Source organism: Rissa tridactyla, chromosome 2 (assembly GCF_028500815.1).
Source record: "Rissa tridactyla isolate bRisTri1 chromosome 2, bRisTri1.patW.cur.20221130, whole genome shotgun sequence".
Classification (NCBI taxonomy): Eukaryota; Metazoa; Chordata; class Aves; order Charadriiformes; family Laridae; genus Rissa; species Rissa tridactyla.
Genome location: NC_071467.1, coordinates 145600279 through 145622873, shown reverse-complemented (window position 1 = coordinate 145622873; position 22595 = coordinate 145600279). Strand labels below are relative to the sequence as shown.

General features: G+C 39.7%; 2 protein-coding genes across 4 annotated transcripts in view; both read right to left on the bottom strand.

Annotated features, from left to right (window-relative positions):
- The window catches only part of LOC128904905 (macrophage mannose receptor 1-like), a 35516-nt gene extending 33200 nt beyond the window's left edge, over positions 1-2316 (bottom strand). Inside the window, exons 1-2 of the mRNA XM_054189905.1 lie at positions 2145-2316; positions 27-425 (exon numbers count right to left, since the gene is read on the bottom strand). Coding sequence (XP_054045880.1) covers positions 27-425; positions 2145-2205 — 460 coding nt within the window. The 5' untranslated portion in view covers positions 2206-2316. The remainder of the gene's footprint in view (positions 1-26; positions 426-2144) is intronic.
- A 6066-nt stretch (positions 2317-8382) lies between these two features.
- MRC1 (mannose receptor C-type 1) overlaps positions 8383-22595 on the bottom strand; it is a 59423-nt gene continuing 45210 nt past the window's right edge. For all 3 annotated transcript variants that reach the window (XM_054189902.1, XM_054189903.1, XM_054189904.1), the window contains 8 exons: positions 21053-21155; positions 19944-20173; positions 18688-18853; positions 17587-17739; positions 13201-13317; positions 11125-11292; positions 9108-9161; positions 8383-8725 (listed from right to left, as the gene is read on the bottom strand). In XM_054189902.1, the coding sequence (XP_054045877.1) occupies positions 8475-8725; positions 9108-9161; positions 11125-11292; positions 13201-13317; positions 17587-17739; positions 18688-18853; positions 19944-20173; positions 21053-21155 (1242 nt within the window). In that variant the 3' untranslated portion in view covers positions 8383-8474. The remainder of the gene's footprint in view (positions 8726-9107; positions 9162-11124; positions 11293-13200; positions 13318-17586; positions 17740-18687; positions 18854-19943; positions 20174-21052; positions 21156-22595) is intronic.

Genomic DNA, 22595 nt, shown 5'->3' with positions numbered 1-22595 from the left:
AATAGAGATTAATTTTCATTACTCACCCTCATAGCGCTGGGAGCACACGTTGTCTGTGGTTCCATGGATTTTCCACCTGCTCCCTTTGCCCGATACTTTGGACAACCTGATTTTCTTCCCCTTCCCTTTGCCATAGTTGAAAAACAAATCCTTGCCGTGGGTTGCAAGGGTCTCATTTCTACATTCCCACCACTGGAGCTCATTGGTCCTGTTACAGGATTCCAACGTGATGGCAGCCTCCTCATCCTTGGTGAGCACTCCCAGGCACAGCTTGAGGGCCACGCTCAGCAGCTGCGTGGCAGAGACCCACCTGAACTTTTGAAACTCATTGTGCTCATCACAAGTAGTAGTTATGACTGAGCTAGAGTTCTGAGCTTGGGCGCAGAGCTTGCTATCTTCATTATAGATTGAAAATATTCCACTATCTGTAAAATAAAATGAGAATGCAAGCATTTGAGGAGAGATTTCATAGGAGTTAAATCAGCTACTTGCTGTTAGACAGTCTGCTACAACAAAAAATTGAATATACAGAGTATATAAAGAAATCAAGGGAAGTTCATCATGAGTATGAAGGATATTCATCAAAACGCTCTTAAGATGGGAGCAACACAGAAGCAGAAAATATAGCTCTTCCAAGAGAAATTGCTCTTCTTCACATCCCTCCTTAAAGCACATTGTTATCAAATGCCATTCAGAAATGACCTCTATTAAATTTCCTGAGTTCTTCAAAGTTCCACCACCACACAGCATATTAAACAGGCTTTAATTTTGCAAGTAAAAGGGCTTTTTGCTTTCGAGCTATTAAAAAATATTTCCCATACTCAAAATTCAATCATTTTTGAATGGCCCAGAATGACATTGTGGTTTTCAGCTCATCAAGCAAGTGGGGTATTTTTCATTTTTGGTTAATTATTTCGGAGTCTTTTGGCAACCGTGCAAAAAATCATTTCTTCACAGAGTTCAACTTGTGAGTTTCTTAGGAGGGAAGCCACAACTTGCAGCATCATCACTTCAGTTCTGAGCACAGCTAAGCTAACTAAATATCCTAAGTGCCATTAATAGCTACACTTGTAAATAGAAACCTGAGACGCTGCACAACAGGGTTGTGTTTCTTAAGACCAGCTTCAAAAAAGTGGCACAACTTCAGCCTGCTCCAAACCTTGACTATTTTTTGAGCTCTCCTTGTAGCCCTTAACTCCCCTCTAAGCGACAGCAACATCAGCCAACTGGCTCTGCTGTATCATTGAGCTTTACCGCCAGGCAAGGTTTCTTGCCACGGGTGGAATAGTTGAACGGGGCTTCATAGCCCCCCACCTCCACCCCTCAGGGCTGCCAGGGAGTGGTTGAACAGCCTCGGTGATGTTTCTCTGAAAGGCTGCAGTCCTGAACAAGCCAAATGCCATTTCCCCTGGCACAGCTCTCCTGCTGCAGCAGTTCTCCAGAAAGTTAGCAGAGGATGGGATAGAACCAGCTTGGTCTCACCCAGGAACACAAGAAATTCTCCTCTAGTGGATCAGATCAGCATTGTTGGTTAGTCCCTGCTGCTATTCAAGCAATAGCACTGGAATCCTACAGTTCTCTGGCTGGGAGATTCTTGGGGGAAGGAGCTGCAGATACAGCATCATTTTTTTTCCTCTCAGCAGTAGCAGTGTATGAAATCTAACAGGCAGAATCTCTTAAGGTCCTTCCTAAAGCCGTGAGCTTGGAAACAGGACTCCAACATGCAATGGTTAGTGTACCATATTCTACATAAGCTGTATAAGAAGCTCCAGGCACACATCTGCCCGTGGTTCTGTGCATGCTGAGAGGACACTGCCCTGTCCACCGGAGCTGCTCTAATCTCCAATGGAGTAATTTCACATCAATTTTTGTCCACATTCAGCTGGCGGATTTTTCAAGAATCAGCGCTGCCTAGGTTATGCCCACATCTGTTAGCATATTTCTGCCACCCATACACCACCTTGAAAACCGGGTTAAGGAAATAGAAAACCTGTACAGATACCACCAAATTTAAGAGCTGAATAAAACTGTTTCGTCTTACATGCTGTGACTAGATCTAACCTCACTGTCCACCAAGGAGGACATCAGGAAAGCACGTGAAAGAACTTGCAAACCTCCATAGTCAGCAGAGGACAGAGACTTACCAGGCATTTGAAGAGATGTACTGAAGGAAAAGAGAAAAATCAGGACCAGGTAGACAGCCATGGCCAAATGCCTCACTCCCTTCTCCCTTCACCTCAAATTGATGCTGAAGACCAAATCTGTGCCTTGCAAGAAAACTCTTCTGCACTGAACCAGACTGACAAATCCTTCTCAGTTTTTAAGGTCTGACAGATACAGGGAAGTTCTGAGCTGCAAATAAGGAACTGGATCATGTCACATGAGTAATTTTGAAATAATACGTTAATGAATAAACTTTGCTTTCTAAGCTAGTTTCTCTACTTTATAAAAGTTTTCTCTTCCATGGAAATATGAGAGCTAAGAGGTAACATTGTAGTGAGGATTATTGGAAACACACCTTACAATTCAGGATCGTTACTTTTATGAAGAAGGTGACACAAATGTCTCTTTACCAGAAAAAAAGAAAAGAAGTAAAAAAGAAAAGGAAGATTTTTCTATATCAATAACTGATGAAAAAAAGCCAGAGTGCAAAGCAGTACTATGAATAATTGGCTGGGACAGCATGCAAATCAAGTAACTATGACACTGGAATCAAAGACAACCAGAATTTCCCATGTCTGCAGTTCCACAGAAAAGAGAAAAGCTGTAGAAAACAGGACCTGTGCTCTTCAGGAGGTACCTGGCTCTCCTTTTGCTCTGTTCCTGACTATATGGAGGATCAATGTACCCAAACTGACAGCAACAGCTGAAGAAATTCTGAAAAGAAACCACACAATTCTAAGAAGAAAATAATTTGTAACCAGAAAATGGTGGATTTTCAATTATTGCTGGAGAGGAAAATTAAACTCGGAAGGAATAATGCCACATTTTTCATTCGGCTGGTCTGTGAAAGTTTGTACCCCCTAAAGTGCACACCCTCCAGGCATTCTAACAAAATTCTGATGTTTACTTTGAAGAAGCTCTTTCCTTCATGATAGGTAAAAGAATCAGAAATATGTAGAGGGTAGGGAAGAGAAAAGGCATTCCTGTGGAAGGTTTACATCCCTTTTTGCATACGGCCTTTGAAAAATTTCAGTTCCTACAATTCTGGAGAGGCTGGTTTGGAATAACATCCACAATATTATATTTGCAGCAAATACTTTTTAGGGTCCTTCCCTGAAAATTGCTCCTGTTGTGGGCAATGAAAACTGGACACCTGCATGAAGATATGGGATCCTGCTTCTATTGTTCTAACTCAGATGCAGATTCAAAACTCATTGGGTCTAAAAAGGTACACAAGGAATTACAGCAGAATAAGAATTACAAGAATGAAACAAAATAGTGGGACCTGAAGGCCAGCAGATACAGCTAGACCTAAAAATGGCCTGAGAAGGCCACTGAGACCTGAGGAAAGTGAGAGAAAAGAGAGGCCTGCCTTAACAAAGCAGCCGGTGGTCAATTGCTCAGGGAATTACGATGCTCATGCAAAGATGGCTGCACTGAATCTGGAGCAAAGCATTCTGGAACTTCCCAACACGGGAACGCTTGGCTCTGCAAGCTCAACTTTCCAACTTTCCTTGCTTCCTTGTTCAGGAGCTCCAGACATGCAGATGGAAAAAAATATTCTTATTTATTATTTAGGCAGGAGAAATGTAATGTCTTCTTGTTCTGCTGTACACCTCAGCATCGCCAAAGCTACTGAGAGGCAACAAGTACAATTACAGTAGGGAAAAAGAAGAAAGATCTGAAGAAAGACTGGTGTTTGATGAAGGACTGTTATCGACGATCTGCTGAGAGAGCCCGCAAAAGAGTAAAGCATACTAAGGTCAGCTTCTCCTCAGGGTTTGTATGTTGGTCTGAGCAGACCCTCTCACAGCCCAGAAAGTGGGAACGAAAATCGGGAGATTGCAAAGATGTAATCCGGCATCTCCCACTTTACAAGGCACAGCCTGAAATTTTAAAAGTGGCGAGGAAGAAAGGCCGCTGGGTTTTGTGTTGAGTCAGCATTGTTCCCTTGGCAATCTCTGCTCCCAGGCAGGAAGTCACACTCACAGTGTGCAGATTCACCACCTTTCCTCTGAAGTCTGAACTCTTCTGGAGAAAAGGGGAAACGAAAATTAAGCGCAAGGGTGTCAAGAAACGTAGCGATGTGCAACGAGACAAACCTTTAAACACTATCAAATGTTGCCATCAAGTCATTCCTCAGCTGCCCACAGAAATGGATGGGCGAGTCCATCCGGGTTCAACCAGATGCTTCCCTACAGAAGCTAAATAATTCATTTTCAAAAAACACTGGTATTAAAATCTCAAAGGATTTTTGTGGTCATTTAGCCTGCTACAACTTGATATAAGATTTCAACCCAGAATCTCCGCATATAGAACAATTGCAGTCTCCAACTGAAAATACTGTTTGGGTTTGTTTTTTTTTTTTAAAAAAAAGACACACTCTAAATCTCAGTAGAAACATTCTAGCCTAAAAAAACCCCAGAGAGTGAACAACCTTGACATTTCTCTAGACAGGCTCAAACCATACTGGAAGAGCAACATAAAGCACTTTCATGATATATTTTCGTGCTATGTGTCAAATTATTTTCTCTTTCATTTCTCTAAACCGCCAAGGTCAAACATAAGAAATCTTGGCAGAATCAGAGGATTATGGATATGAATTATTAGTGATCAGTTGAAAATTTCCTTTTCTATCCATCACTTATGGTAGTGATGCTACATTCCATTCAAAAATTCGTATTGGAATTTGTGTATAAAGTATCCATGTGACCTTCAGCTTACTGATAACAATTTCCTGTGCTGCAAGTGCCACTGCTTCCATGTTTGCTTTTTTTAATGGGAAACTTGCTTCAACTCCATTGTATTGCGAGAGGAGGGACAGAAAGCTATGCAGCTTAAATTTCCTCCCCTGAAAAATCTTTTGAGTCTTTTTCACTCACACCCTTTCTAGAATGAGCAGGCAGAGTAGATCCACCTTCAGAGTAGAGCTTCTGATTTGGAACATCCTTTATTTTTTCTGTACCCATTTGGACATGAGAGCGGAACAGACACGGCATTTCACAGAAGCAGCTACACCTACTGCCAGCTAGTAACTAGCACGGCATTTGTAATGCTCTTCAACTCGAAGATGATGCTGGGTTTCAGGCAGTATAAGCAGGTGAATGAGCTCAGGACTATCCAGGCTCCAGTAGCTGGGTTCTCTCCCTAGCACTTGTTTTCGGCTGGGATACAGTTCATTTTCTTCCTAGCAGCTGGTATAGTGCTGTGTTTGGGATTTAGGACAAGGATAATGTTGATAACACACTAATCTGTTAGCTGTTGCTGAGCAGCCAAGACCTTTTCAGCTTCTCTTACTGGCCTGCCAACAAGAAGGCAGGTGACACCCAAGAAGTTGGGAGGGGACACAGCCAGGACAGCTGACCCAAAGTGGCCAAAGGGATATGCCATCAATGTGACGTCATGCTCAGCATAGAAAGCTGGGGGAAGAAGAAGGAAGGGGGGACATTTGGTGTGATGGCATTTGTCTTCCCAAGTAACCGTTAGGCATGACAGAGCCCTGATTTCCTGGAGATGGCTGAACACCTGCCTGCCCATGGGAAGCAGAGAACTAATTCCTTGTTTTGCTTTGCTTGAGAGCGTGGCTTTTGCTTTACCTATTAAACTGCCTTTATCTCAACCCATGAGTTCTCTTGCTTTTACTCTTCTGATTCTCTCCTCCATCCCACCGGGGAGGACTGAGCGAGCAGCTGCGTGGTGCCAACTTGCTGGCTGGGGTTAAACCACGACACACTCTTTAGCTGTAGAGATGTACCTGATAATTATGGCAAAGCACCAGAAACGAGACACCCTCTCAATCATTATTTTCTTGCCAATCACACATTTGCATATACACGTGTGATGAAATGTTATCCAGCAGAACCACTCGGTGTGCAGACATTGCCTCAAGATTGCGCAGGGCCCCAGAGCGGGACTGTGCTTCTTTTGGGCAGGGACTGCACCTACTTGTTTGCACAACAGCCAGAGCAGTGAGGCCGGGGTTCCAATCAGGGCCTCCCCACCTTTCACCGTCCCTTTCACATACTTTTCCAGTTGGCACCACCTCTCCATATCATTGAAACGACATAGAATCACAGAATGGTTCGGGTTGGAAGGGACCTTCAGGATCATCTAGTACCAACCCCCCTGCCATGGGCAGGGACACCTCCCGCTAGACCAGGCTGCTCAAAGCCCCATCCAGCCTGGCCTTGAACACTTCCAGGGATGGGGCATCCACGATCTCCCTGGGCAACCAGTTCCAGCGCCTCACCACCCTCACAGTAAAGAATTTCTTCCTAATATCTAATCTAAATTTGCCCTCTTTCAGTTTAAAACTGTTACCCCTTGTCCTATAGCTCCACTGCCTGATAAAAAGTCCCCTCCCCATCTTTCCTGTAGGCCCACTTGAGTTATTAGAAGGCCACAATAAGGTCTCCCTGGAGCCTTCTCTTCTCCAGGCTGAACAACCCCAGCTCTCTCAGTCTGTCTTCGTAGGAGAGGTGCTCCAGTCCTCTGATCATCTTTGTGACCCTCCTCCTCTGGACCCGTTCCAACAGGTCCATGTCCTTCTTATGTTAGGGACTCCAAAGCTGGTCACAGTACTCCAGGTGGGTTCTCACCAGAGCAAAGGGGTAGAATCACATCCCTTGACCTGCTGGTCACGTTTCTTTTGATGCAGCCCAGGATGCGGTTGGCTTTCTGGGCTGTGAGCTCACACTGCCGGTTCATGTTGAGCTTCTCATCCACCAGGACATCATCCTATCCATCATTAATCAGTCAGTCAGGTTTCTAGCACATAAGCCACATCAGGTGGCATGAAGAACCATTAGCAGTGCTACTCCTTGAACACACATGATCAAACAACTGGGCATTAAAAATAGAAACAGCAGTAGGACCAGAGGTAAGAAAATAACTGGGAGAAAGGAAGCAGAGCCAGAGGAGAAGAGGAGTTCCAGGACAAATTTCCCCATCTTACCTGCATATGTATGTAATTTAAGCTTTTTACTAAATCACTCAGCTGACATTTTTGTCTTGGTTTTAAGCAGACATCCCCTGGACAGATCCAGGAAAATATGGTCAATATATTACCTGATCCCAACTTTGGATTAAATGTCTCCACAGTTGTATCATCTCCTTTTTACCTTTACCCTCTTACAGAGTCTTATATAAACAAGACTGTAAAATGAAAAAAAAAAAAATTTAAAAAATCAAAGCTAGTTACTGTTTATTTCACAGAACAAAATCTGAAACCACAAAATGAAACCTTGCAAACCTTTGTATGCAAGTGAGGAATCATGCATGGTTTACATTTTACAAGATTCATGAAAATTAGGGATATAAACTCCACGTTGGGGAATCTAAGATTTCCAAAAATGGTAACAGATCTAGCCATTTTAGAACGGAAATAAAAGCAGCAGTAACTAATACATTGGTAAAGCTATATTGTGCTTGACTTCCAGCACACCCCCACGAACCTATGCTACTTATTGAGAGGTTGCAGGAGAGCAGCACCAACGCGATCACCAGAACTATCCAGTGTTCCTATAAACCTTCAGGACACGCATAGATCATGTTCCTCCCTCTCCTCGGGAACTGTCGTCCTGGTAAGAAGGAAGTTTTGCCACGACCTTCATTACCTCTCCCAGAAAAACCCACTTGTGTCCAGCCACAAAACCAGGAGTTAACACCAACCGCACTTTTCTATTCCAGAGGTCTGTCCCCAGATTCTACATGATTAAATCCTAGAACAGAAACTACAAGAACTACATATTTGGTTCTTTATGTTGTGTGAAATTGTGGGAACTGAAATTATATCATAAAAGGATTTTTTCCCCACATGGTTCAAAGAGGATGTGCCTAAATACAGAGAAACTACCCCTGTAGCTAAGCCCCTACGAATACTTGAAAGGTGGTAGAATTAGAGAGATGTTTGCTGAATAGCTTGGAGAATCTGTGCATGAGCATGGCTTGAAATAAATCTGGTGCAAACTTCAAATCTTGGGAGCCTTCTCAAGTGGATCTATCTACATTTTACTTCCTTTATTGCATCCATTTCTACTGTTCCATTTAGTAACCTCTTTTTGCAAGACCCACACTGGTGAGTGTGGGTCATCAAATCGTGAGATCTGAAACCTTACACATTATACAATGGTTACAAAACAAAGTAACAGCTGTATATAACATTACGCACACACTGAAACTGGCTACTACAGTATTTGCACATGAGAAAATAGCTTTGGCTTAATTCTAATTGCATAATTTTATTAAAACAAGGCACATTTTATTTTATTACATTACATTTTACATTACATATTACATTATATCTTATTACATTACAGTGTCGCATGTTCATTCTGTTCTATGTTGGTCACAAGATCCTTTGTGTCACTCGTTCCAGGAACTGCATCACTATTAAAATACAAATTGTTCTCAAAGCTGTCATTTGTTGACAAGCGATTCTTTCTTCTTTTGTAGAAGAAATAGCCTGCAAGGCCACTTCCAACTAGGATGAGGATGATAACAATAACTACAACTCCTGTTTTACCGTGGTTCAGAGTAGGAGCCTTCTCGTCCTTTGTCATTGCTGAAACCAAATACAAAGAAATCAAGAGGACGCTATACATTCTTTAAACAATTACTGGAAACAGTTTCTTTAGAAAGCATGATGTTTTAAGCTGAAGTGTTCCATTTGTTTCAAAATAATGAGAGAAAAAGGTAGCAAGATACAATTAATTTTAAAATGCTAACATTGCATGCTGTATCACTAATTATTATTTTTTCAAATCTGCACTTGGACACTGAATGAAGAATATTGTATTCTACTAGGAAATAATATGCTTCTAGGAAAAAGATGTGGTACTTGGGTATATCAGAAAATGTAAGTGACGTAATACTGAATATGATTTGGTCTGTTTATGATCTTACACAGGACTAGTTTTTGTATACTTGAAAGGCAATATTCTTACCCTTCGTAGGCATTTCAGCTGGTGGCACTTCAGCTGCTGGTGGCATTTCAGTTGCTGGCATTTCAAAACATTAAAAAAGAATTATATTATTATATTATTCTGCTATTTATTTCTATATTATTTATTATTTATTTCTGTATTTGGAACATACTGAAAATCACATTCAGAGAAATATATGGTAATACATACTACTAAATACTGAAAACACTTGGGTTTGGTCCATACAAAGCTATATACACCTAACAAAAGGCACAGCACAATGGTCTATTGTACTCTGGTCTCACGTGTAAACATGTACATCAACTAGCAGAAAAGATGACACATCAAAGAGCTCCGTGGAGACAGATCCTGACATGAGTGTAAAACCACAAGAAAATCTCCACAGGATCTTCAGGACAGAGATAATCAACCATAATCCTCAATATAATTACAAATTCTTGCAGTATTTGTTATCTTATATAAACATTGCAAGTGTAATAAATTTGGTCTTCCGAGAGACTTTAATGTCTGACCTACACAGACAACTGAAATCACTCATGAACTCCAAAGTGTCTTAGCATGTATTGCATCCAAACTAAAACGTCTATAGCTCATTTAAAATTTAGTATATGGACCACAAAATCTGGCTTGCTGGGAAAACTGGGCCATCATTTAAAATGAAGATGCATACTTTGCCACGTGGACGTAAAATCACTCTGTACCTAAATCACTTTGCAAAATTGTGCCAAGCCAAGCTGCATTTCTACGACAGCGTAGGACTCAATTGTGTCCTATTTCTGAGTGAGCAACTGTGTATAGTCCTTGCATTGACACTGGCATTTGTCTGACTCCATGACATTCCGGCTCAGGAGGCTAGACAGGCTGAAGTTAATCCTAAAAAAAAGTAATTAGCTTTCACTTGCTTCAGCTCCTTGAAATGGCTCAGTATCAAAACAGGTGAATGCCAGTACCAACACAATCAGGTGAGCTGAATGGTCAAAGGAAGTGTGGCTATTGATTTTAACACTTGTTACCTACCTATGATGATTCTGGATAGAGAATGAAAATAAAGTGCCTTTTTGTTTGTCAATCATGATGTAAGAAGACAGTTAAGTAGACACCCAAAGGATGGTTACATCTGACAGTTCTGCACTATTTGCAGTAGAAGATACAGTCATCATTACAAGCATCTGAGTAAGTAAGAATAATTTTGCACAAGACCAAATTTATAGAAAGGATAGCAGAATTTCTTTCATTTCCAGTCTTATAGAGGAAGTGGGCATAATTCAGCTACTACATGCATTTCACTCTTCTCGGTAAACATTAGTAAGAGATTTTGATATTGCAATACATGCTGAAGGAAACGATTAGGATGATTTTTGGGAACCCATATGCACAGATGTCCGTACTGTCAAATTTACACATTCAATTATTTCAGGACACTTCCAGTTTAGCACATTCCAACCATGTTATTCCCTTCGCTTTTCATTCATTCATCTTCTCAACACAGGAGAACACAGAGACAAAAGGTCCAAAACTGTTCATTAATTCACAATTCATAAGGACTCAACTCACAGAAACACTACTTCATATTCAGAAAATGCATGCATATGAGAATGCCAGAGGGAAATAAGCAAAGGGTATTCCCCAGGCTGAGCAGAGGGGATACCCTAAGGAACATATTTTCAAATAGATGATAGAAATTTGTGCGCGCAAAGCACAGGACTAACTTTGTGATTACTCACCAATTATTGATACAGAACAGGGAAACTTGTTAAGTGTATACACTAGGTACAGTTAAGATAAGAACACAATCTTTTTAAAACAATTCTGAAGGGACTTGAGCACTGGTCAGCACTTCTACTTTCGGACAAGAGTTATTTTTTCTTTTTGTTGGCATGTATATGTGCATCTCTTGGCACTCATAAAACCTCTAAACTCCCAGCTAAAATGCACTCTGTGTAACAGCCATCCACTAATACTAGCACACAAGAAGTATACTTCATACATAAAACAAATTCCAAAACGTAGCACTTACTTTTTGGCTTTTTACAAACATAGCCTTTGTAGGAAGAGCAATAGATATTATTCCAGTACCCACTGTTTGCATACATTTCAACACAGTGCTCGTTTTGTTGAGGGGAAGGTTCTCCTACATTCCAGTTGACAAAATTCACTGCAGTGTTGTCTAGCCACAGCCATTCTCCTAGTCACAAAAACATTGAACATAGAAAAACAAGATAGTATTCATTTCCATCTTGACACCTGCTCCACATTTATTGTCTTCCCGAGTAATCTACTTGTGGCCACTTTTGGACACAGGCCTCTAGACTATTTAGATTTTTGGTCTGACACATCACGTCGCCCTTAAGTTTTTATGCAAATGATACAACATGAATTTTTAGAAAATGGCAGGCCAGTCCAGCTTATGACATTACAAAGGCAAGAAAGTTTAAAGAAGTATCTATCTCTCACAATTTATTGCAATGGTGCATTGTCAATAATTTATTCAGTTTATAGAAATTACTGTTGTCAAAAGATAATTTATCTTCAATAGAATGCCCTTTATTTCAGTAATTTGTACGGAGGTTTTGTATTACTCTTTTCAAAGCCCCTGCTGAAGTCTTTCTAAGTTCAACTTTCTTCCATTTGTTTTGCGGTTTCTGCTCCTTCTCACTGACTTTACAAACACAACTTTCCTTTTTAGAGATCTGCTTCAAAAATCTTGTGATCACTGTTGTTCAGCTATGCTGGGACTTTCTGTCTCTTCCTTCCTGTTCCTTTTTTTCTTTCTTTCTTTTAATAGTGTTTTTTATTTAGAATAAACGTGCCCCTTGTGACTCTTAAATTGTACTCAAACTAGCAAATTCTTAGACTCAGCGTGAAAGCTATGTTTTGTTTTCTTATAAGATTCTTCATATTTCGCTTTTTGGTTTCTTGGGGTTTTTTCCCAAATACCTGCCACCCTTTGTGTCGGGGCAATCACTTTTCCAAAGATATGAAATTTAGTTATGTAGTTATGCTGAAATCACTGTAATCACTATACAGTACTACAATGGCATGTACTTGCTGAAGCAGCTTTTGTGTTTTTGTCACTGTAAGAACTGTATTGTTCTGCACCTGCTCTAGAACCACTTTAAAAAACATTTCATGTTTACTCAAAAGCTAAGTAAACCTCAGCTTTTCTTTACGTGTTATGATTATGAATCATTACTCCCTTCAAAGTTTTTCCTCCTCTACTGAAAACTTTCCCTTTTCCTGGTTAAAATTCAAGAAATGTAATTGAATACTTGTCTTCTCCCCAACCATTTTGCCACTGAAGTGGTTGAGGAGGCAGTTGTAAAAGAACACCACCCCAAGTCACCTGAACTATTCTGCAGTCCTGCCTCTGACATTGTTATACTGGAGATTTCAGTCTGAACAGCACAAGACCAAAATAACTTTTAGATATTTCTGTCTTTATGATAGACCTATGTAATTGAAAACTAACTATATTAATGAAAAACCGATAATCAGCAAATTTATGATTTAATTAAAGAAGCCTGTTTCCTGTTTTCTCTTACCTTACCTTCCATAGAGTGATCCAGAAAATAGAAAAACTTGTGATACACAATTCCAAAGACACAAACAATTACAGCTTCAAAGTGAAGCTGTTTTGAGGGACAGCTGTAACCATAGATGGGTGACTGGTCATTCCAGGAGGGTAATTCCAAAGACTAGACGTGACGTTAGCTACATTATTCTCTAGCTCAAAAATTGGAGTATCTCAATGACGAGCATATCAATCCAGGGGCTCTCCACTTTTAAGAGCCATTTGATTTTGGCTTAACTCCCAATGCTGTCCTGTCTGTACATGCACCTTTGTGCCTTACTTTGTTGTGAATTTCTTTTCTTGCTTTAAGATGAACCTTCTGTGCCTGGTGTCTCTGTTATATATTACTGGTTGTTGCTTGATTACAACTGACCAGCTTCCCCTATGATGATAATATATTTCCTTTTCTAATTTCACTTTTTATGTATTACAGAAATATAATGTGACATTTTCAACACTCATGTAAAACAGTTTGTGACAATTATTCACCAAACAAAAAGATGTCAAACGTAAAGAAATTACCATCCACGTTTCTGTACATTCCTGTCCAAAAAGTTGATGTTTTCCCTTCAAGTGGTTCAATGGTGTATGCCAGAAAGTTGGCTTCAGCTGAGTCTTCAACTGATACCAAAGAGGCACCTGGAAGACATGGAGAAAAAAAACATACGTTTCACAGTGGAAAGTATTCTCATTGTCCTAGCCAACGTCAGTCTTATTTTTGACACTGGTTATCTGTGCCAAATTGCAAACAGAGTTTGTGTTCAAAACAGAAACTAATTTTGGATAATAACTTATGAAAGACTCTGGCATTGTTGCTGATATCTTTCTTATCATTTCCATGAAATCGCACTAGCATGTTGTTTGTTTCCTCATCCACTGGGAAACAGCAACATAACTGAACAACAACTATCGGCAAAATACAACAGGCCAATATGGTATCAAGCATAAACTTCTACTGATGTGTTACTATTTAAGAAAACAAAAACAAACCCAAAAAATTAGACAAAATTAAAAGTTTTTAGTAAAAAGTATATATAACTTCAGTCTGTATGCCATATAACTTCGCATATCATAAAATTTGCATGATAAAATGTTTTCTGAGCCTTTGTATAGTTCATGTCTAGCAGACTTTGCTAACTTTCTGACTACAGTCCTTAGTGTAACTTTTTTAACCAGGTCTTGTTTATTTTCCTGCAATCTCTTCATAGACGTCAGAGAAAGAAAGATCATCCTGGTCATACGTTGCCCCGTTAGTGTAGTACCCCATAAGTCATCCACATAAAACAGCAGACATTCTGCCATAATGATTCATTCTGTATGATGCTCTAGCAAAGTCAAGAAGTCACAGCATGGAGCGAGTAGACAGAATGAGCTACACAACTTTGTATGTAATTAAACACTGTAGTTCACCATTAAACACTGGTAAAAGTGCATCTTCAGTTCTCTTTATTTTGGGGTGGGAATCCAGTCAATAGGTATGGAGTCATAGCTGTGTTTGGCACTTGACTGTTTTGATTTGGCTGTTGAATTTTTGAAGGTCTTTTTTCTCAGGTGAGGAAGGCACAGTTACACAGAATGAAAATACAGAAATCAGTTGAATCACTGCTGAGCTACTGATAAATTCTACTACAGTTCAGAATTCTACTATGGGTAAGATATAATTGGAAAATGTCCAGCTGCAAACAAAACCCAGAGTGCAGGCAGGGACAGCAGAACATACGAGAACATGGAATGTTCCCCTTTTTTCACTGTAGGCTTTACATTTTTCTAATTGTTCCTCTTTTGCTGCATAGTATCAGATGTTCGGTTACTGTTAAGTTGTGTGATAAAAAGCTTCACTGCACATCCACAAGGGAGCACAGAAAGACAATGGCAGACAGAGAACCCCTTCCCTGGCTAGTCCCAGGCCTACCACAAGAGCCATCAGCTCATCAAAGGCCAATCTCCACAAGCCCAGAGGAGCAAAGAGGCAGAACAGCAGGTAAAGAACCCAAAGTATGGGCTCAGAGGATGGGACATCCTGCTCAGGTCCCTCCTAGGGCTGTCACAGGACAGCCTCTGCCCTAGTGTCCCAGCATGAAACCCATCAAGTCAACATCAGAGTATCCTTGCGACTGAGAGGAGTTACTGCCTAGGGGTATGGGACACACGATGGGATTACACAAGAGCATTTCAAGGTTGCACAAGACTTACTATGAGATATTCAGGGGAAGAACCAAAGGCAGGGAAAGGGATGGACTTAGATGATTTGGGAGGAACAAGTATGGGAAAATAAGAGGGATAAGGGGATAAAAATACTGGTCATGTGTAAATATTTTGCTGGTTAGTACGGTTGTCTGGCCACACCCTGTGCCTGATCTGCGCTGACAGTCCTATCTTATTAAACTCTAACTATTTTCATGTGTGAAAGACTCTTCACTCTGTGTGCATGCATGTGCATGGGGGTCTTAGCACCAGCAACTGGAGTGGGAGCATGAGTCAGAGACCCTTGTGTTCATGGTGCCACCAAATGGAGCACATGCAGATACACAAGTGTGTGTGATCACTAGGGAATATCAAGTCAGCCTAGACAGCAAGTAGGTAGAGCCAGGTGTGTGTGTGCATCACCAAGGGTGAGACCATGAGCTGAGCTGGCTATCAGAGGGACCAGGGGAGTCCCAGCCAGCTGCTGGAGGAACCATAAAAGCTGCCAGTCTCTAATGAGGAGACCCCCTAGTGTGCGGACATCTCTAAGGGTAAGATCAAGGAGGGAAAGGCTACTGGCGACCAGGGGAGTTCCAACAAGCTCTGTATGTGTGTGCGCCCCTATGGGTGAGACCGTGGGGGACTGACTTACTGGAGGGACCAGTGTGTGTGTGTGGTGGGGATGGGGTCTGTACCAGCAACAGGAGACAAGCTGGTGGCCATGGGGGCTCATATTTCCAGGTCTCAGCAACTAAGGACACTGAGATCCATGGGCCAGCTACTAGGCAAATTGAGTGTCTGAGCCTAGCTCCTGGAGGGATCCACATTGTATTTCTGTATATATTCCCATTAACAGACCTTTATCCCCATCAACTTGAGAGGGGAATACAATCAGGATTTTGGCACAGATTGTGTTCATTTGAGTGCCCTGTGTGTCTGCCTGTGTCAATCTGTGTGGTCACCGATGAATATATGTATAGATGTGTTGCATATGTGTGTGTGCACCTACAGGGAACACAGTCTCAGCCTTGTCACTGGTTGGACTTGCGAGCATATAGCCACGGCAACCTTGCCGCTGCTGGATTCAGCCTGCCCTAACAACTATCATGAAAGATTATGGGTTCGAAGAGAAGGGGATGACAGTGACGCAAAGTCTTAAGTATACTAGCATTCAAATTTTAAATTCCACATAATGCCAGTCTTTTAACACACATGCTGAAACAAACTGTCAGCGCCTTTTTTCATGAATCTTAGTTCAACAGAAAAAGGCAATTCTGATGTACCTGCAGATTCCAACAGCAAAGATGTGGGACAGCTGTGGACAACCTGAGTCAGTGAGCAGAGGCACCTGCTATCACATGCAACACCATCATTCAATTCCTCTCAAACTTCATCTTAAAATGCTTTCATTTATTTGCCCCACTCTTCTTACTGAAAGTCTGTTTCAGAAACTCAGTCCTCCAAAGAAAAGAAGTGTTACTTAATTTCTCACACAAGCTTATTCAAAATTATAATCATTCATCTAAGGCGGAGAACTGCAGATAACAAATAACAGCTGTTATGCGCGCAACTGTCAAGGTCCTTTTGACTATGCATAACTAAGAACACACACTGCAGCTTTCAAAGACTGAGCATCTGCTGTGTCAACAAAAGAACTTAAGAGACTATGGAAATGGGTCACACTGTAACAATTGTCATAGTCTTTAAGACCGAGCTACAGCAAAAGTGTCGTATTATGGAGACTCTTCTATATTTAAAAGTATATTAGCAAATATCTTCACCCAAATGTTATGCAAATGTTGATGCGGAGAACATAGTAAGATTTAAAGAACATATACTAAAACTTGAACTTTCCCTCAAAAATGCTAGTATCTCAAACTAGAGCTGACAACATACTAGTTCATGACAACCCAAGAAGGAACCTGAGTACCAGCAGAAAGAGTGAGATTCTTCTTACTCAGCTCTAGGTGTCTACATTTGACATGGGTTTCACTGGTAGGTTTATTATCAGCGGGGACCTATCAACCCAGTCAGTGGAGTTTAGGGTGCAATTCACCTGACCAAACATCACACCAAATATAAACAACTGCCAGGGAGTAAGAATCTGTATTCAGTTCCACTGACAGCATGAACAAGATCTCTGCATACTCTAATGGGAGGTTAGACACCTGAGTGACATTGCCACCAATGTTATAGACACCAAAGACAGACATATGAAGCCTGGCATAATGAACCTTACATCAGTTTCCCAGAGAAGGAAGCTGCAAGAATGAAACAACACAACAACCCCTGTTTACTAATATATTATCCAGCCTAGAGAGCTGTAACTTTCATTCCAGCGGCATAAAAATGCAATAACAAAGGGGCAAATTAGATCAGGAATACAAAGGATACAAAATGCCATTAAAATAAGATTTAGTCACTGCTGTGGATGAGGCTGACTACAGAGCAGGGTCAAAGGACAAAGTTTCCACTTGTGATCTCCCCTCCAGGCCACACAGCTCCTCTAAAGCCTGGTCCCACACACATGAAAGACAGTGTGTGCCACTGGTACGCGGTTATTTTCCATATCCTCACAAATTAAGGTAATAATTGTACGCAACTGTCTTGTCCAACATTTGGATCATCCTTGAAATCACAAAAATACATAGCACATATTCAGCTGTCCACAGAGAGGAAAAACAAGTCAGAAAGATGTGCTCTTTGATCAAGGAGGATACTTACCTAGTCGAAGACATTCTAAAGAAGCCTGGGCCCAGTTTCTGGTAGATGAAGATTCAATGTAGTAGCAATGACCTCGGAAAGGGATCCAAGACTTGTGCCCTTCTGATTCAGGGCACTTTCCTGGAAGCTGAGGAGGCTCAGTGGGAGCTTGAACTGATTAAAACAAAACAAACAAAAAAAAAAAAAAGAAAGCACAAAATTTTAAGGAAACAGCTTCTTATATATACTTTTATCATGAATAGATCATTCTAACCAAATGTTGGGAAACTCACTCGGATCTTTAAAAAAATGTAATCTTGGTAGTCTACACTGCTTACTACAACACAATAACGGGAAAAAGTCCTAAATCTATGAACAAAAGGTACTGCAAGTGTAGTCTCAAGAAATCTAATCTAGCAAAGAATCCAAGCATATTTTTAACACATTCTTAAGTTCAGCTCAACACTTTACTCACAAATCTATTTTCACACCTGACTGCTTGGCTGATTTAGGGCCCATATGAACTTGGTCATATGGGTTGTGACCTAATATCATGGAATGCAGAAGGCATTATCAGATGATAGTAACAGGAGTTTCAGGTCAAAAAAGTAAGAGAAGGCAGCCTGAAGAATTATCCTTAAACATTTTTATACCACCTGTAGTTTGTTATTCAGTTATAAAAGGAAAACCTGGAAAGCTGTTATAGGTAAACGTTCCTTGTGACTCCTTACGGCTTAGTCATTCAACTCTTCCCCCTTCAACTCCACAGCTGCTTGACTACTACCTAACATTCATTACCTTTTGATTTTTGAGGTTTTTGGTCTTGCATGCTTACTCAATATCAGAATAAACAGCAGAGTAATATGAGCCTAAATTTTGCAAAATATATCTAACATTATTCATGTAAAGTGATGACTATTCACAGTCACACTAGCTCTTTCTTAATAGGTGTTGGCCCTCATTTTAAAGCAGCTCCATTCAACCCAAGTAACTTTTAATGATTTCATCTATTTAGCTCTTGAAATAAAAAACAGCGTCTAAGTATATATCAGCAGACCACCCAGCACAATGAACTCTAAAGAGATAATACTTGTAATACAATGGTTAGATTCAAGTCCTTACCATCATTTTTTTTGCAAACAGAGAAGTAACTTTCATTGCAGAATCCTGTCTTCCAGGCTCCAGCAACATCTAGATAGACACAGCCTACTTTCTGCTTTGGCTCCCCTTCAGCCCATTTAGTATACTTCATTCTCCAGTTATCAATCCATTCATAACGCCCATTAGTCTAAGAACAAAACAAATCAACAGGAATGATTAAAATCTAAGCATTAACCATGTATTTGTCAGTCAAATGTCTGTCTATGCAGCACCTTGTGCTAGAATTACTTTTTTTTTTTGGGAAATCAATAACAAATACAAATGGCTCAAACTTTTAAATTTATGCTGTGACAAGCAGCTATTCATTGAGAAATATGGCAGTGCAAAAAATGCTTTTCAGCAAAAGGAAATGCAGAGTAAGCAACATTGAATTAATTTTCAACTTAACAAAACTGTAAATTTGGGAGTAATAAAAAAAATCATTTAAAATATTTTGTAGGAAAGTCTGAAGACTAAGTTTTGTACTATCTGTTTCCCCCCAAATTTCAAGAAATGGAGATAATTTCAACTTAAAGTATATTTTAAAACTTAATAATTTCCCACCAAAGCTGGTGAACTCAGTGAATCATCCTATTGATGAGGTTAGAGGAATCTTTTTGTTTTTAGGAAGTGGTGTGTTATGTTCACTCAGTTGTATTTCTTTCACGTGCTCAGCCAAATGGAGTGAATGTGGGACAAGTGTCTGTGCCAAAAAGAAAGGGTGGTGCATTCTAACATCCAGAAAGTATCAAAATACCAAAGAACTGTGAGAGAATAGACAAATAAAATTAAATTAGGTAAACCAATTAATTATTTGGCTAACTATCCTCAAAAATGTTGAAAGAGTCATAGCAACAGCATCTTATTCTATTTCTGTAAATTAGTTATTTTTATTTAGAACAAATGCTTTGCACTGTACATCTTAAGATATGTGGATTTTATCTCAAATACACTATATATACAAAGAGATATTTCAAGATATTAGCCTAAAATGTCTTGTTTGGAAGTACGTGGAGTGTAATATCACAGAAAAAGTGTGAAAAATGTGTAATATATACAATTTAATCAGAGTAATGGAAGAGGATGGATTCCTACCTGTAGATCTTACAGCACATAAAAGTATTTAGGACCAAGATATAAACTAATGTGCTAAAGTAAAAAGAGATAATAAGACTTCTCAGTCCCCAATTTGTCCATAAGAGAAGCAGCATCATATTCAATTAATTTGACATTCTTACCACATTACTGTTAAGACCAATCCACATAGGCACCCCATACTTTAACATCTTTAGCCACAGGAATGAATGACTGTAGGGGTCTAAGACACTGGAAAGGTCAAACTGATCACGTTTGCAGTTTTTTCGTGCATCCTCCCAGTTCATTTTGGTATGGATGAACAAATAACTACTGTTACCATAACGGATAATGCTGGATTGCGATGAACTTGTAGAAGGCAGAGACTCAGCATCTGTAAAATACAGGATGAAAAAAAAAGACTCATCTACTTGTTCAAAAGGGGATTATGGTTTCACTGTGGTTGCAAATAGAATTAGACAAAAAGCCTTTTTTTCCTGATTTCACGTTCCCTGACTTCTGATCAGCACGGGTTAGATACGCTATTCTTTAAGCCAGGATCCGTAGTGAAAATCAATTACAAAGCTGTAGAAAGGAAAAAAGCTGCTTAAAGCAACCTCTGTCAAGGACCAAAGGAGCATTCTGTATAATCCTCCAGAATAGTATTACTGAAATTAATTAGAATTAGATTAGGTCACAATTTCTTTAATACAATATTTTTTCATCAAAAGAAATGCTTTGCAGATACTGTTGTTTTCCAGGGATTTTTTTGCCAGAGAAAAGGGAAACCACAACAGACTGGTCCTTAAAAATCAATCAGATATTTAAATCCAGGTTTTCACTGCTTTTTAATTTCCTTTTTGGAGGTCAATTAGCTCAAGTTTGGTCTGAGTGAGTTACAGTCACACTCCAGACAGTTCATGCTGTATGTACAAGTCAGTATTTTCCACAACATATTTTGAAAGCCAAAGTGTTCAGAAAATGACAGACAAAATCATAGAACAAATATCATGTGAAGGGTCACACTAAACACAAAGATGCAGATACATATTCCAGCTCAGGAAGGTAGTAACATGGCAGTTACTGGGAAGGGTCAACAGAGAGTAGTGACTCTAACTGCACCTCTGACACATATGACCCTTGTGTTCCTGCCTGAAAAACAATTTGTGGATGTATTTTTATTGCAAGTGAAATGATGTCGAAATCTATACACCCAAACAATTCCCTGAAAAACCATAAGGTTTGTTTGTGTTTTAACTAAAAAGACAAGTACCTGCATTAATTTGGCATATATATCCTCTGTTGTTATCACAACTCTCATCAGCCCACTTTCCTGCATCCTTAACAGGACTGTTTCTCACGACAACACAATCAGCCTCGAGGTAAAAAGATATAAAAGCAGTTACAAATAGCTAGAAGAAGCAAATACAAAACTTTGTCCCCCTTTTACATCTTCAGACACAAGTAATGCTGCAGTTTTACTCTTGTATCCTTGTAACATTTAACAGCATAAGTTTTATGATGCGAAGGTTCTGTTCCTCTTGCACTTCACAAATTTCTTGATTTTGCTCTCTCTTGCACAACACTGGGTGGATAAGCAGACCAGAGAAATTCCAGTATTCTTGTATCTCCAGGCATGCACCATGGATAGAAAGAAAGCCACAAAAATTTAAAGAGAAGTGAAATCAACTACTGTAGAAAAGATCAGTTAACTTTGCCCCAGAAAAAAACCTGGATCCTCAATGGGCAATGCAAAATTTCTGACATATCAGTCTCTTCATATTTATTGTTGCCAGCTGTAATAGAACACACAGCAAAATCAGAACTGCTCCTGCCCAAAGGCAGCCACTGACCTGTCAGTATCACCCTTACAGTGACATTTCAACTTCCCTGACATGGACACGATAGCTAGAACCTACGTTAGCACGTATTAAACTAACAGTGGTCAATTCAAAAGGCTGCACGTGTACAAATGGGTTTGTGCAATGAAGCATCCATACTTATGTTATTCTATTTACTTATTTGGTTCTGCCCTCCAGGAGGAGATGCACACAGAAACACTTCATTTGTCAGTGAAATGCATTAAGATTTAAATCTTTTAAACCAAACAGTTCATAGTATTTTGTATTAACTATGATAACTTATTTTTTCCTAAGTTAAACTTAAAAATAAATCTGAAATTTATAAAATATGGACTTTGTAAGTTTTCACAGAAGATTTCATAGAAATACTACTACTTTGCATAAAACCAGAAAAAATATATATTATTCTACTACTATGCATAAAACCAGAAAAAAATAGATATTATTCCTCCCAGAAGTAACATTTTAAACATGCTTTCTCTTTTGAACTTCAAATTCTTCCAAATTTTCTCCTTCCATTAGAGATAAGAAGCTCAGAGGTGCTACTTTCAAAATCAGGAAAAAGGGCATTATGCTTAAAAGTAGGATTTCTACATTAAAAGTGGCATTCAAAAGAAATAGAGCTAGTACTCTAATGTGCTGTAGTTCCATAGCACAGAACTATCTAAAAACGCAAGATCAGAGAGAGGAACTGAATGACCTATCAGATCAGTTTGTATGATGGAGAAACAGGGGAAGTTATTTCCTTCTTTTTTTTTTTTTTTCTTCTTAAAAACTGAATGGCTGTCTCTTTATAGAAGCACGTCCTTTCCGCCAATGTGACTAACAGAATTTGCTGCTGCGTAAGACATGGCTGTTTGAGAAGAATGTTTGTAAGTGCTCCTTGCAAGCTACAGGCCAACTGAGAGACCTGCTAAATTCAGGCACTAACATGGTCAGAGGACAAGGAGGATG